This window comes from Elephantulus edwardii, unplaced genomic scaffold (genome assembly GCF_000299155.1).
Source record: "Elephantulus edwardii isolate Elephantulus edwardi_28Jun2011 unplaced genomic scaffold, EleEdw1.0 scaffold00105, whole genome shotgun sequence".
In the NCBI taxonomy this organism is placed as follows: domain Eukaryota; kingdom Metazoa; phylum Chordata; class Mammalia; order Macroscelidea; family Macroscelididae; genus Elephantulus; species Elephantulus edwardii.
The window spans coordinates 2,052,246-2,065,905 of NW_006399855.1; the positions used below are offsets into that span (position 1 = coordinate 2,052,246).

The window sequence follows — 13,660 nt, forward strand, 5'->3', positions numbered from 1 at the left end:
AGGGTTTAGGGCTGTTGTGCATAGGGTCTCTATGAGTCGCAAACGACTCGACGGCACATAACAACAACAGTATTCCCTTGCTTTGTTCAGACAGCAGCTTCTTGTTCTAGGTATAGGTTTCGTGTAAGTGTAATTAAGTGTTCTGGAATTCCCATTATTTTCAGGCCATCTATAGTTCTCGTCCACATAGTCAAATGCCTTTGTTAGTCAATAAAACACGAACATTTTTTTTTATTCTCTGGTTTCAGCCAAGTTCCATCTGACATCAACAGTGCCATTGTCTCTTCAGAGCTAACTTCAACTTCTGGCAGTTTTCCGTCAATGTACTTTGCTACCAAGTTTTGAATGATTTTCAGCAATATTTTGCTTGCATATGATATTGTTCAATAATTTCCACATTCTATTGGATCACTTTTCTTGGGAATGGGAATAAGGATCTCTTCCAGTCAGTGGGTCAGTGGACTGTCTTCCAAATTTTCTTTTTACAGACTGGGCTGCATCTGTTATTTGGAACATGTCAGTTGGAATCTCATTGCTTTCTGGGGCCTTAGTTTTTGCTAATCCCTAAGTGCAGCTTGAATGTCTTCCCTCATCACCACTGGCTCTTTGTCATATGCTTCTTCCTCAGTATTTCAATGTCTGCCTGTTCTTTTGGTATAGTGACTCTGTATTTGCTCTGTGTTCTTTTGTTGCCTCCTGGGTCATTCAAGATTTTTTCCATAGCATCTCTCAGTATTGCACCTTGAGGCTTGATTTGTTTTTCAGTTTGAGAAACGCCTAATGGATTATTCCTTTTTTATTCTCCAACTCCAGCTCTTTTTTAAAATTAATTTTAAAGAAAGTTTACAGAGAATTAGGGTTTCCAGTTATTCATTGTTGCACTTTTCTCCCTGCCCAGCCTCTTCCCCCACCCCCCAATTCACTCTTCTCCTTGAAAAGTAAAAGAAAAACTCTCATTGTTGTGCAATCCCTCCCCCCAGGTCCACTCCTCTGTGCAGCCTTCATTCTGGACTCCTGTCATGACAATAATACCCAATCATATATCCCTTTTAAACAGTTCTCTCTCTCATCTGTTTCAAAGGCAGTATTCATCATTCCTCCCCTCCTTCTCTGCCTTCCCTCAACCCTGATGTCAGTCCTGTTTTACAACAGTGGCCCTATGCAATCTTTGTCCTTTTGTGACTGAGACATTTCACTCAGCATAATGTCCTCCAGGGTCACCCATTTTGAATAATATTTCATTAATTCCTCGTTTTCAATGCTACGTAGTATTCCATTGTGTGAATATGCCAGGGCTTCTCTATCCGTTCATTTGTTGATGGACACATGGGTTGTTTCCAACTCCTTGCTATTGTGAACAAAGCCGCAATAAACATGGGTGTGCATATATCTGCTTGAGTGGCTGTTATGGTTTCTTTAGGATCAATTCCCAGTAGTGGAATTGCTGGGTCAAATGGTATTTCTATTTGCAACTTTTTGCAACTCCAGCTCTTTGCTCATTTGATTATAATACTTTGCTTTATCATGTCCAGCTGCTGCTAAACTTTTACTTCAGCATCTCTTTTTTTTCTTTCTTTGACTTTTCAAAACTAGTGCAATTTTTTTTGCCCTTAGAACTAGTGTTATTTTAAGAGTCTCTTCTGACATCCATTTTGGTCTGTTTTTCTTCTCTGTCTTTGTAACAACCTTTTGTACTCTTTATGGATATGTCATCTCATAATTATTCTGGTCTTCGATCTTTAATATTCACTGCCACAACTCATTCTTGAGATGCTTTTTTCAGGTAGGATAGACTTAAGATTGTATTTTGATTCTTGTGAACTTTATTTTGTTCAGCTGAACATTCTCATAAGTTAATAAGGATCTACTCCATAGTCAGCACCTGGCTTGATTTTGTTTGTTGATAATGCACTTCTCTTGCTATTCTTTTTACAGATACACTAAATTTAATTGACAATCAACAGCCTTGGTACTAGCAGCCAGGCTATCAGGAGACGTACTTCATTAGATAAGTCCACTTTCAGGGACCTCTCCAAAATGCTGGAGAGCAATGATGTCAGTTTGAAGATTAAAGTGCATCTGATTCAGGCTGTGGTTTTCTCAGTCACTTGCTGTACATTAAAGAGCTGGGCAGTGAGTAAGAATGACAGAAGAAGAATTGGGGCCTTTAAGTTGTGGTACTGTAGAAGAGTACTGAATATCCCATGGACTACTAAAAGAACACAGATATGTTTTAGAAAGGATGGAGCCAGGGCGTTTCTTGGGACAAAGATAGTAAAGCTTCGTCTTTCATACTCTCAACATGAAGCTAGGTGAAGCTGTTCTTTGGCAACGGACATCATGCTTGGAAAGATGGAGAGTCAGCAGAGGAGAAAAAGACCCTCAGTGAGATAGATTGACATGGTAACTTCAACAATGTCTCTAGTGTGTCAGAGATGATGAGGATGGCACAGGATAGGTCAGGGTTCAGGTCAGTTGTACATAGGGTCACTTGTGTGTCATACTTTACTCAGCTAATATCAACTGCTTGTGTTTCTTAAAAAGCTATTTGCTATGAATAAATAATGTCCAAGATGCAAACATTTGATCTTGAACCTCATTTCTCTCCTCAGGTTCATAATTTCCAGCTACTAATCAATCCTTCTACTTTGTTTCCAATTTGTATACTCCAGCCACCAATTATTATTAGTTCGTCTTGGCTGCATGTTTGGTCAATATGATAGAATTCCTCAATTTCCTCATCTTTGGATTTTGCTTTTGGTGCATGTATTTTAATAACAATTGTATTAACGGTTGTCTTTGTGTGTGTGTGTATAGTCCTCTCACAGCACTGTATTTGAGGATAGACCTCAAAATCATCTTTTTGCCTATTAAAGCAATGTCATTCTTGACACAAAACTCTAAGAACAAATAAGAGCATATTAAAAAGACCTGTTTGAGAGGGCCAACTCTTGGATTAGTTATGTGGCAATATGGCCAAAGTTGGGAAAATTTGAGTGTCAGGAAGAATGACAATGACAATAGATTATGTTATTTGTTTTGTGTCGTTAAATAGACTGTGATTCTTGACAACCTTATGAACAGGTCTGAATCTTGCCCTGGCCTTCACCATTCTCACCGTCTCTGTTATGCTCAAGACAGTTGTTGCATCACTGTGTCAGTTCTTGTTGAGGATCTTCTCTTTTCTGACCCTCCACCTTTACCAGCATGATGTCTTTTTCCATGAAGTGGACCCACCTCACAACATTTCCAGTGTATTTGGGGCAAAGTTTCTCCGTCCTTATCTCTAAGGATCACACTGGTTCCACTGTATGTAAGACTTGTTCTTTGGGCATTTGATGGCATATTCAGTTCTCTTCGGTAACACCACAACTCAAAGATGATTTTTCTGTTCTATTTATTCATTGCCCAATTTTCAAATACGTAGCAAGTAATTGAAAAACGTGGCTTGGATCAGGTGCACTTTAAATTTACATTGTTGCCCTTCAGCACTTTGGAGAAACCCTTGACAGCAGGTTTGCCCAGTGCAACACATCTTTTATTACTTGATTGCTGTTACTGTAAGTGTTGATTGTGGATCCAAGAAAATGAAATCATTAACAACTGTGTTTTGTTTTTTTCTAACCTTCCTCTATTAGGATGTTTCCTGTTGATCTAATGGTGGGGAGTTTTGTTTGCTTGATATTGAGATATAATCTATATTGAAGGCTGTAGTCCTTACTCTTCAAGAGCAAGTGCTTCAAAATTTTCTTCATTTTTGGCCAAAAAAGGTTGCATCATTTGCATAACATAGATTATTGATGATAGCACATTGTATAAAATTACTCCTTATGCCATAATGATATCCTTTTTTAAAAGAGGAATAGTGGAAAATAAAACTAATAGATAACAACATAGCAGGATTGATGGGGGTATCACAGTTTTAGTATCCACAGAGTCATAGTTCAGGCAAGGGTTATTACTGGTTGATGACACCATTGGGTATATTTGTTAAAGAACAAAATGTCCGCACTTTCTCACAAATATTACACAGATTACTTATTAGTTACAAGTTTTCTATATGAGCAATAGAGAAATTGCAGAATCTTTAACCAAGTGCTCGTGCTTTATCATCATTGACATCAGTAGAAATGCCGTAGAAAAACCACAACAGAATTATGGAGGGAGCTCTGGTGGCCTAGTGGTAAGAAGCTACACTGTAAATCCCAGAGGTGTGTGGTTCGAATCCACCAGATGCTCTGCTGGTGAAGGAGGGACAATTTCCTTCTGTACCAGTCAGATGCAATTTGATGGTACATACACAAAATAATAATAATAATAATAATAATAATATAATAATTTAAAAAATAAAAAGAATTATGGGACCAGGAGAGTACAGTTCAGGTATGGGAGTTAAGAACAATGGAAAACCAGGCACAATCTTAATGTTCTCATGCTTATTTTTTTAATTTATTTATTAATTTTAATGAAAATTTACAGAGACACATTGTTGCACTTTTCTCCCTGTCTCCCCCAAATCACTCCTCTCCTTGAAAAGAAAAACTTTCTTTGTTATGCAATCGCTCCCCCACCAAGTCCATCCCACTATGCAGCCTTCACTCTGGACTTCTGTAATGACAATAATACCCTTTCATATATCCCTTTTAATGTTCTCATTCTTAAACTCAACTCATTGCTGTTGAATCAGAACCTACTGAGATTCGAGTCTCTACCAACTTTTCAGCGCCTGTAACTTGCATGGGGGCACCTCCCACAGAGCAACTGGTGGATTAAAACAGTGTGCCTTTGGGTTAGCATTGCAACTCTTTACCCCTGTGCCATCAGAGAATAATGATGAGTTTAATGTTGTGCTGCGTGCTTGAGGAAATAGTTTTGGATATGCTAAAGTATCCATTGAGCTTTCAGGAGGGGACTGTGAATGTTTTGTTAGAGCTATTGAGTCCATGGCAGGATTAATATTCTTTAGTCTACTTTTGTAGGGCACATAAGTTCATGTTTGTTAAATGTTTTCAGTTACAGCTTGCTTCAAAATAATTGCTGGAATAGTTAGGTGTAATATTTTTTATGGTAAAGAATATTTTATCCATAAATGGTAGATTTATGAGTGAGAAGAAAAAGGATATGCATTCAAGATTGGTATAGTTGAACTGACAGCATTATGGAGTTAAAATTTAAACCTGCCTGCTTGAACTCCTGATATATAATTTTAAAATTCTACAACCCGGGAGCTTTTCCCAAGGTGTATATCATTTTTATTCTTCCTACTGAAGAGGAAAGAAAAGTATCCTTAATGGTCTTAAAATTGTGTGCATGCAGGTGTAGGTGTGTATTTTGTCATGCAGTGGAAAAATGTGTAGCATTTAAAATATAGATATGATAAACATTACAATGCAAAAATGTGCCTCTAAAAAAAAAGAATTACTACTTCCTAAAGTGATTCCTTGATAATACATAGTCATAAATATGAAAGATAGCAAGAGACCTGCTAGATCTCAGCAGGGTTGTTCCTGGCAAAGTGTATTTTATTATTCGCTTGTGTTGCCTTGAATTATTTGCTGTTTTACTGTTGGTAGAGAAATAGAGAAAGGAATTGTGCTTTGAAGAAGTTGAGAGAGGAAGTGCAGAAGAGAAGAAAAAAAAAAAACCACACCAAAACCCAACCAACCTCAAACGACCAAATGACAGTTTAGATCAATCTTAATTTTTCACAGTTTTGACCTTCTCTAAAGTCACATTTAACAGAAACATTAATTAGATTTCAGTATCCCACTGAGTTTTAAAATGAAATGTATTTCTGGAACCATCTGTAACATTTTATCACTAATAGTATAATGAAGAATATGTTTAGTCTTTTGAAAAAAGAATTATAACAATATCTTTTATTCACAAATGATTATCTTTTACTGTGAAAAATCTGTCAAAGTTTTTAAGAATTCAGTGACTTAAAATGACATGATTTTTTTTTTCTGAGAAACTTTATCCACATTCAGAATTTTCTTTGAGATTCAGGTTTCTTTTAGAGCTGATAGATGCCCTGTGCCAACACAGAGTCTGAGTTAGGACAGTGGTGGTTAAGAGCACAGTCCCTGGAGCCAGTCTGCCTGGATTTGAATTTTTCTTCTATTGCTTACTAGGGTTGTGGTTTTGCTATTATATGCTGTCCAATCACCTGCGACCCATAGCAACCCTATGTACAGCAGTTCTGAAGCCTGCCCTGTCTTGAGCCAGTCTCACTGACTCTGACACACCTACTCCCCACCCCCATTACCCTAGTTACTGTGTCAGTCCATCTCATCAGGGCTCTTCCTCTCCTGCACTGTCACTCCACCTTTCCAAGCATCATCTCCTTCTCCAAGGATTAGTCCCTCCTGGCCACATGCCCAAAGTATGTGAGATGGAGCTTCATAATCCTAGCCTCCAAGGAGAAACTTGGTTTCACTATTTGTTTTCTTGGCAATGATGGTATAGTCAAGACTCTTATCCAGTACCACAACTCGAAGGCATCAATTCTTTTTCTGTCATTCTTAATCGTTATTTAGCTCTGCATGGTAAGTAATTGCAAAGACCATGACCTAGATTAGGTGCACCTTAATCTATAGACTGACATAATTTCGTTTCAGTACTCTAGACAGCAGACCTGAGTGCTTACAGAAAAATATCCCTCTTTTTGGAAACCAACAAAATGGGGAAGAAATATTTTCCATGCCACTTCCACTAAGTAGATAAAGCTTGCAGCAAATCTCTGTTTACTGTGAAATGCAAGGCCTTGCTCTCGCTTTAAAACTCTTGGAATTAATGTTATCCTGTGGGTGCTGACTTAGATATAGACAGACAGACATAGAGAATGAATACCTTTTCCCACATCACCCTTGATAAAAATCCTAATTGTTCAAGTCTTCATTTAAGGTTCATCATCTCAGAAGTCCTGGATTGATTTGGCTGGGCTGTTCCTTTCATCATGACCTCACTGTTAACCTTTCCATCTCTGTCATGGCATTGGCCACATCATTGTGAATTTCCTTGTTACTTGCTCTTTGCAGACTGTGTGCTTCTTGGAAACAGCAACTATTACTCATTTCTTAACATCTTTTCATTAGCATATTTACCATATTTGTGACATATTAATCATCAAATAAATAAGTGGAAAAATGAAGAATAACATGAAGTGTTTTCTTCTAAAATCCATCTTCATGGAAACATTAGAATGCTAGAGTTTAGTAAAATGTGAGAGAAAAAGAAGAGAATTTTGAAATGGTTTGGTATTTGCTTCATAAATAATATTTTAAGATATTTTAGGATTTACTTAAAGTTTTTAGGATGCACAAGGTGTAAAGTGTTGGAAATGCTAAGCAGTCTTTTTCCTTGTTCTTTATACCTGTCCCCGTGGAGTATTTATGTATCATAACTTTAACTATGATAATATTAATGATACACTTTTAATATTCACATACTAGTATTGCTGTTGAGCCAGAATCGTCTAATAGCTGAGTCTCCAGTAACTTTTCAGAGGCTGTAATCACATGGGAGTAAATTGCCCATCTTTCTCCTGGTGAACATAAACTATGTGCCTTTGAGTTGGCAGCTTGACTTCTTACCACTATCAGAGCTTCCTAATATTATCCACCTTTAAATAGTTAAATTGGACATTTGCTGTGCAATTTATTATCAATGTTTTCACATTCTCACTGCCTTTTTGTTAGTTCTGACACAAGAGTAACCCTCTGTCGGGTTTTCAAGACTGTAAATCACAGTGGGAAGACACTGCCCATCTTTTCCTTTGGAGCTTTTGATGGATTTGAACTTCCCAAGATGTGTGGCTTTTGGAATAGCAGTGAAACACACTATGGACTGCACCAACAGAGTTCCCTAATATTTTCAGTGGCATTTTCCCCAAAAGTTGTGTTATTATGATGTGTGTAGTTGGAACTGACTCATAGCCAACTCTCAAGTAGGTTTTCATAGGCATCAGATTACCATTACCCATTATTCTCCTGTGGAACAGCTGGTGGATTTGAGCCATGTACCTTTGGGTTGGCGGTGGGAGTTCCTTACCACTAGGCTACTAGTGCTCCCCTCAGAAATAAAGGGAATTTATAAATAAATACACCTCTAATAAATATAACAATGAATTTTAATTTTATTTTAGCAAAAACACCTGGAAATTGAAAGAACTACTAAGTGGCTGAAAATGCTGAAAGGATGGGAAAAATACAAGAACACTGAAAAGGTAATTTAAAATTATATTATTTCCACATGAATCTATATAAGTTTAATATAGGTTTTCCTTATTAACCATTTATTGTTAATTATAAAAAAATAAGAATATTTTATTTTAGTTTAACAGAATAAGTAGCAGTCTTCATGTTATGTGCTGTCGAGTCAGACTCATAACTGACGCTCTGGTGGGTTTTCAGAGGCGGTAAATCACATTGGAGGAGATTGTTCATCTTTCTCCTGCAGAGTTGATGTTAGGTATGAACTGTGTGCCTTGGGAGTAAGCACAGATTTTAACCACAGAAAACTTATTTTAAATTGATGTCAGCAGTAGGAGGATCTATTGGATGGTCCAGAGGTGGGGTAGACTTCAGGAGAGATTTAATTCAACAGCTCTATCATTTTTACTATAACTTCGATTCTTTCCAGCTCTCTAAGTGTCAAGTTAGTTGGCTTCCCTTTTAGATAAAAATGTTAATAACAGTTATGAGCTTTATATACAGATGTCACATAATCTAGAAAGAGAGCAAGGGCTGGCTCTGAGAGCTTCCCTGAAGCAAGTTTGTAGCTAAGTTTTAAACCAGTTTCTGTCTGTGGACAAGTGTATACACACACACACACACATACCCTATCCCCATAACCCCCATCCCCATCCCCAGTCTTATCAGGAATATCTTTAAATTTTAGGAAGCAGTTTTCAAAACCTTTAAATTTGCTTGAAAGGTCAAAGGTTATCAGTGATATCAAAGACTCAGTTGTTTACTTTCAGATGACAAGCTCACTTGTCATTCACTTCTGACAGATACCTAAGTCAGGATAAAATATAACTTGTTACTCAGTCTTAGTTTCAAGAAATAGCAATGTGTCATGAGATAAATGAAGTTAGTTCAGATTACAATTCAAACCATACTTTAGAAGATACCCTAATTATTCCAGATATGCCCATTTCATCACTCAGACTGTTAATAAGGTTTGTATCCAAGTACTGACCCTTAGTAAAAGTAATCATTTTGACTACTTCATTAAGGTTACTCTTAAATGAAACTAGTCTTGAGTTTTTTAACTGTGAGTGAAGGATACTATGACTACTAGTACAGTATTGTTTCTATTTTAATTTGTATCCAGGTGTCCTTAGTTTTACCACTATCAGTGTAAAAGTTGTCAGTGAAAAATAGAGGTAATATTTTAGCTTTATTATGGAAATAGTTTTGACCTAATGGACCGTACTTCGAAAACCGCTGACATCTAAACTTCAATTTCCTCATGTGTGAATTAGAGATAATAGTACTGTTTCAAAGGGATAAAAATGTAATGCGTAAGGTAAACAACCCAATAGCAAAGTGGGCACAGGATATGACTAGATACTTCACCAAAGAAAACTTTTAGATGGCAAACAAACACATGAAGAAATGTTCAGAATCATTAGCTATCAGAGAGATGCACCTAAAAACAACCATGAGGTATCATTTCACTCCACCAACAATAGCAGAGTACAGTAGAGCTGCAAACAACAAATGCTGGCAAGATTGTGGAGAGATTGTAACTTTTATTCGGTTTGTGGAAGTGTAAAATGGTACAACCCAGGGAAGGCAGTTTGGTGCTTTCTCAAAAAGTTGGAAATAGAAATACCATTTGACCCAGCAATGCCACTGCTGGGAAAATACCCTAAAGAAACCATAACCACCATCCAGACATATATATATATATGTACACCCATTGCTGCGTTATTTACAATAGCAAAGAGATGGAAGCAACCCAAGTGCCCATCAACAAATGAATGGATAGAAAAAACTATGGTTTATTCATATAATAAAATACTATGCAGCACTGAAAAGCAGTTAAGTCAGAAAACATTACACAACATGGGTGATCCTGAAGGACATGGAGAGTGAAATATTTCAGTCACAAAAGGACAAAAACTACATTAACACCACTCTTATAAAGCAGGTCTTACATGGAGGTGTTGGGATAGATAATGAACATTGCATTGAAACAGTTGAAGGACAGAACTGTTTAAAAGGAATATATGATTAGGCATTTTATGTATGACAACAGCTTCAGAATAAGAGGTATATCATTCCGAAAAGGACTGAGGGGGAAGGGAGAGATAGGTAATTGTGCTTCAATGAATGAATATTCTTTTAAAAATTGAACTGAGGGAGGAGGAAGGGAGGAAGAAGGTAACATGTGCAAGAAAGAATGAATGAAAACATAACTTTTCTGTAAACTTTTGTTAAAATGACAATGAAATTAAAAAAATCTTATATAAAAAAAGATGTAATTCATACACAGCACTTATCCTTGTACCTTACATATGGTAACCATTCAGTAAATGTTAACTATTACTATTCTGTTTTTTAAGGAAGATTGGGCAATATAAAAATTTTAAGGGAGAAAAAAATATAAACCTACAGAACAGAGCAAGGGAACACTGCATGGTTCAAAATTGGGAAGGGTGTGCGCCAAGGATTTGTCCTATCTCTATACCTTTTCAATCTATATGAAGAATAGATTATCCAGGAGGCTGGGCTCTATGAGGAGAAATGTGGCATCAGGACTGGAGGTAGACTTATCAACAGTCTGCATGTGCCGATGACACAACCCTGCTTGCTGAAACTGAGGAGGACCTGAAGTGCTTGCTGTAGAGGATCAAGGACTGCAGCCTTCAATATGGATTGAGGCTCAACATCAAGAAACAAAGATTCTCTCCACTGGGCCAATTGGCAACGTTGTGATGAATGGTGAAGAGATTGAGACTGTAAACAGCTTTAGTTTGCTTGGCTCCACAATCAACACTCCTGACCCCAACAGCCAGGAAATTAAAAGACATATTGTGCTGGGAGAGTCTGCTGTCAGAGACCTTTCCATAGTACTGAAGAGCAATGAAGTCACTCTGGAGACCAATACAGATACAATACAGGCCATGGTCTTTACAATCATTTGCTATGCATCAGAAAGCTGGGGAGGATAGAAGGAGCATGGATGCCTCTGAGCTATGCTGCTGGAGAAGAGTATTGAATATACCATGGACTGCTAAGAGAATGCAGATTTGTCCTAGAGAGGGCTACTCCTTGGAGGCAAGCATTGCAAAGCTTCGTCTGACATACTTTGGCATGTTGTAAGAAGGGACTGGTCCTTAGAGAGAGACATCATGCTTGGAAGAGTGGAGGAACAGCGCAGGAGAGGAAGACCCTCAATGAGATGGATTAATTCAGTGACTGGGGTAATAGGGGTAGGAATGTCAGAGACAGTAAGATTGGCACAGGATAGAGCAGGATTTAGGGCTGTTATACATAGGGTCACTATGAGTCACAGGCGACTCGACGACACATAAAAACACAACCAGCAAAACATAGTGGAGTATAACTGTTAAAATTTTTATCTTTCCCCATTTTTTTCTTTGTAATCTTTATTCCTCTTTTTCTGTATAGAAATAAATTATCAGTCAGTGTTTGCCAACAAGAATTTCAAGGAACACCTATTCTTTATATTTTAGAGGAAGACTCCCAACAAGGTGGACTGACGCAATGACTATTAACAATGGACTCAGACATATCAGAGATGCTGAGAATGGCACAGGGCAGGGCCAAATCCTGATGTTTTGTTGATAGCATCACTGGGTGTGACTATGTAGTCATAGTAGTGACTATGACTTTGTTACACCTGGTAACAAATACCAACACTTTATAGTGTAATGGTTAAGAGACAGCTCTTGGAGCCAGACTTTGCAAGAGTCAAACCCAAGCTCTACTAAATCCTAGCTGTATGACTTTTAAGAAAAGCAGTTGATTTTATTGTGCTTAGTTTGCTTTCTGTATTAAAAAAGGAAGAGAGAGGAAAGTTAACAGAAGTGCCTACCTCAGAGCAAAACCTCAGTTCCACTCATTGTGATGCTCCATCAAATTTCCAAGCCCCTAAGTTGTTTATAGGAGACTGTTCCTCTTTCTCCTTCTGAAGAACTAGTGGATTTGAATTGCTGACCTAATATTTTATACACTGATGTCATGACATTCAGGAAGCTGTTAGTAAGAATTACTTATTACTACATGAGAAAAGGATTCTTTGAATTAACTTGAGAAAAGTCAAACTTAAAAAGACTGTTTTATTCCTCAGGGTCTTCAATGTGATAGTATTTGTGGTGACTTTTTTACAAGTAGTCTTAAAAACACATTAAACTTATCATGAAAATATTTTTTGTTGTGAAGTATCTCAGAGGACTAATGTAGTATGTGGGCTTTGGTGGTTTATTTTTTATTTGTTTTTTTTTAGCAGCTTTGCTGTCCTTACTTTAAAAGCTTATAAACTTTGAAAACTCTTACTACTGTATTTTCATCATGTATAAATTAATTTTGGTTTTGTTCTTATTTATATTGTATTATAGTTATGTCTATTTAAACATTAGTTCTAAAATTCTTAAAATGTTTTTAAGAAGAATCCATTTAAAGTAGAATTCTAGTTATACCATCAGTGCTGTCCTCTCAGTTGGCCTAAATATAATGCTGTCCTCTCAATTGGCCTAAAGTTGACAACTTCTTTACCTTCTAACTTTGTAGAAAGATTGTTCAAATGGTAATTGTAGGATAAATGTCCATGTCTTGTTCCTGCCTTTAATTTCACATTCAGTCTAATAAAATGTTTGTAGAATTCTGACTTTATGTTCTTTTCTAGTATTCATATATCTGTGCAAGTATGTAAGCCTCAGTAAAAATGATCAATTCTTCTAGGCTATTTTGCTGACAGCAACTCCAACTAATGCAGTTCCCATTGAGAGAGATTTTAACAGAACTATTTCTTCGATAGGTAATTTTAAAGCACTATCCCACAACTATAATGCTAGAATCATTTGATGTTATATATGGTCCTATTTGTGTGAATGCACCTTCCAAAAGAATTACTGCTTTCAAGTCATATCTATTTTTAAATTGTACTGAATTTTTTAAATGGCATATATTTTTTTCTTCCGTATGAGAGGTGTGTTTTCTCTCCACAGCTTCCTTACTTACCTAATAATAATAATACAGAGAAACTTCTAAAAAAAACCAAAACTTAAAAATACAGCTCCATGAGAGAAGATTTGAAAATAAGTTCTGATGAACAAAAAATCCCATTACAGATATGTGTGTGTTACCTGTTGTTCTTACACACACTGTGTACCTCTGTTCAGTTATATTGCATTTTTAAAAATATATTCTGTTAAATGAAGTTATCTCTGTTTACGTTATGATTCTAATTTAACTAATGTTATAATGTGTCTAAGCTCTGTTAACAGTAGAAAGCCTTCTACAAAAGTACATCTTTATAAAATAAAATCACTGAATGGATCTTTGAGATCATACTAGCTAATATTTTAATGATGGAAAAAGAGGCATGTTGTTACTGTGTAATGCTCAGTAAAATATGTTAGTCATAAAAGGACAGATATGCCATAAGACTGTTATTAAAATAA

At 36.6% G+C, this 13,660-nt stretch overlaps 1 protein-coding gene across 1 annotated transcript in view; it reads left to right on the forward strand.

Moving 5' to 3' along the window:
• Window positions 1–13,660, forward strand: part of USP6NL (USP6 N-terminal like) — a 219,035-nt gene that overhangs the window by 133,171 nt on the left and 72,204 nt on the right. Inside the window, exon 6 of the mRNA XM_006891872.1 lies at window positions 8,147–8,227. Within this exon, the coding sequence (XP_006891934.1) occupies window positions 8,147–8,227 (81 nt within the window). The remainder of the gene's footprint in view (window positions 1–8,146; window positions 8,228–13,660) is intronic.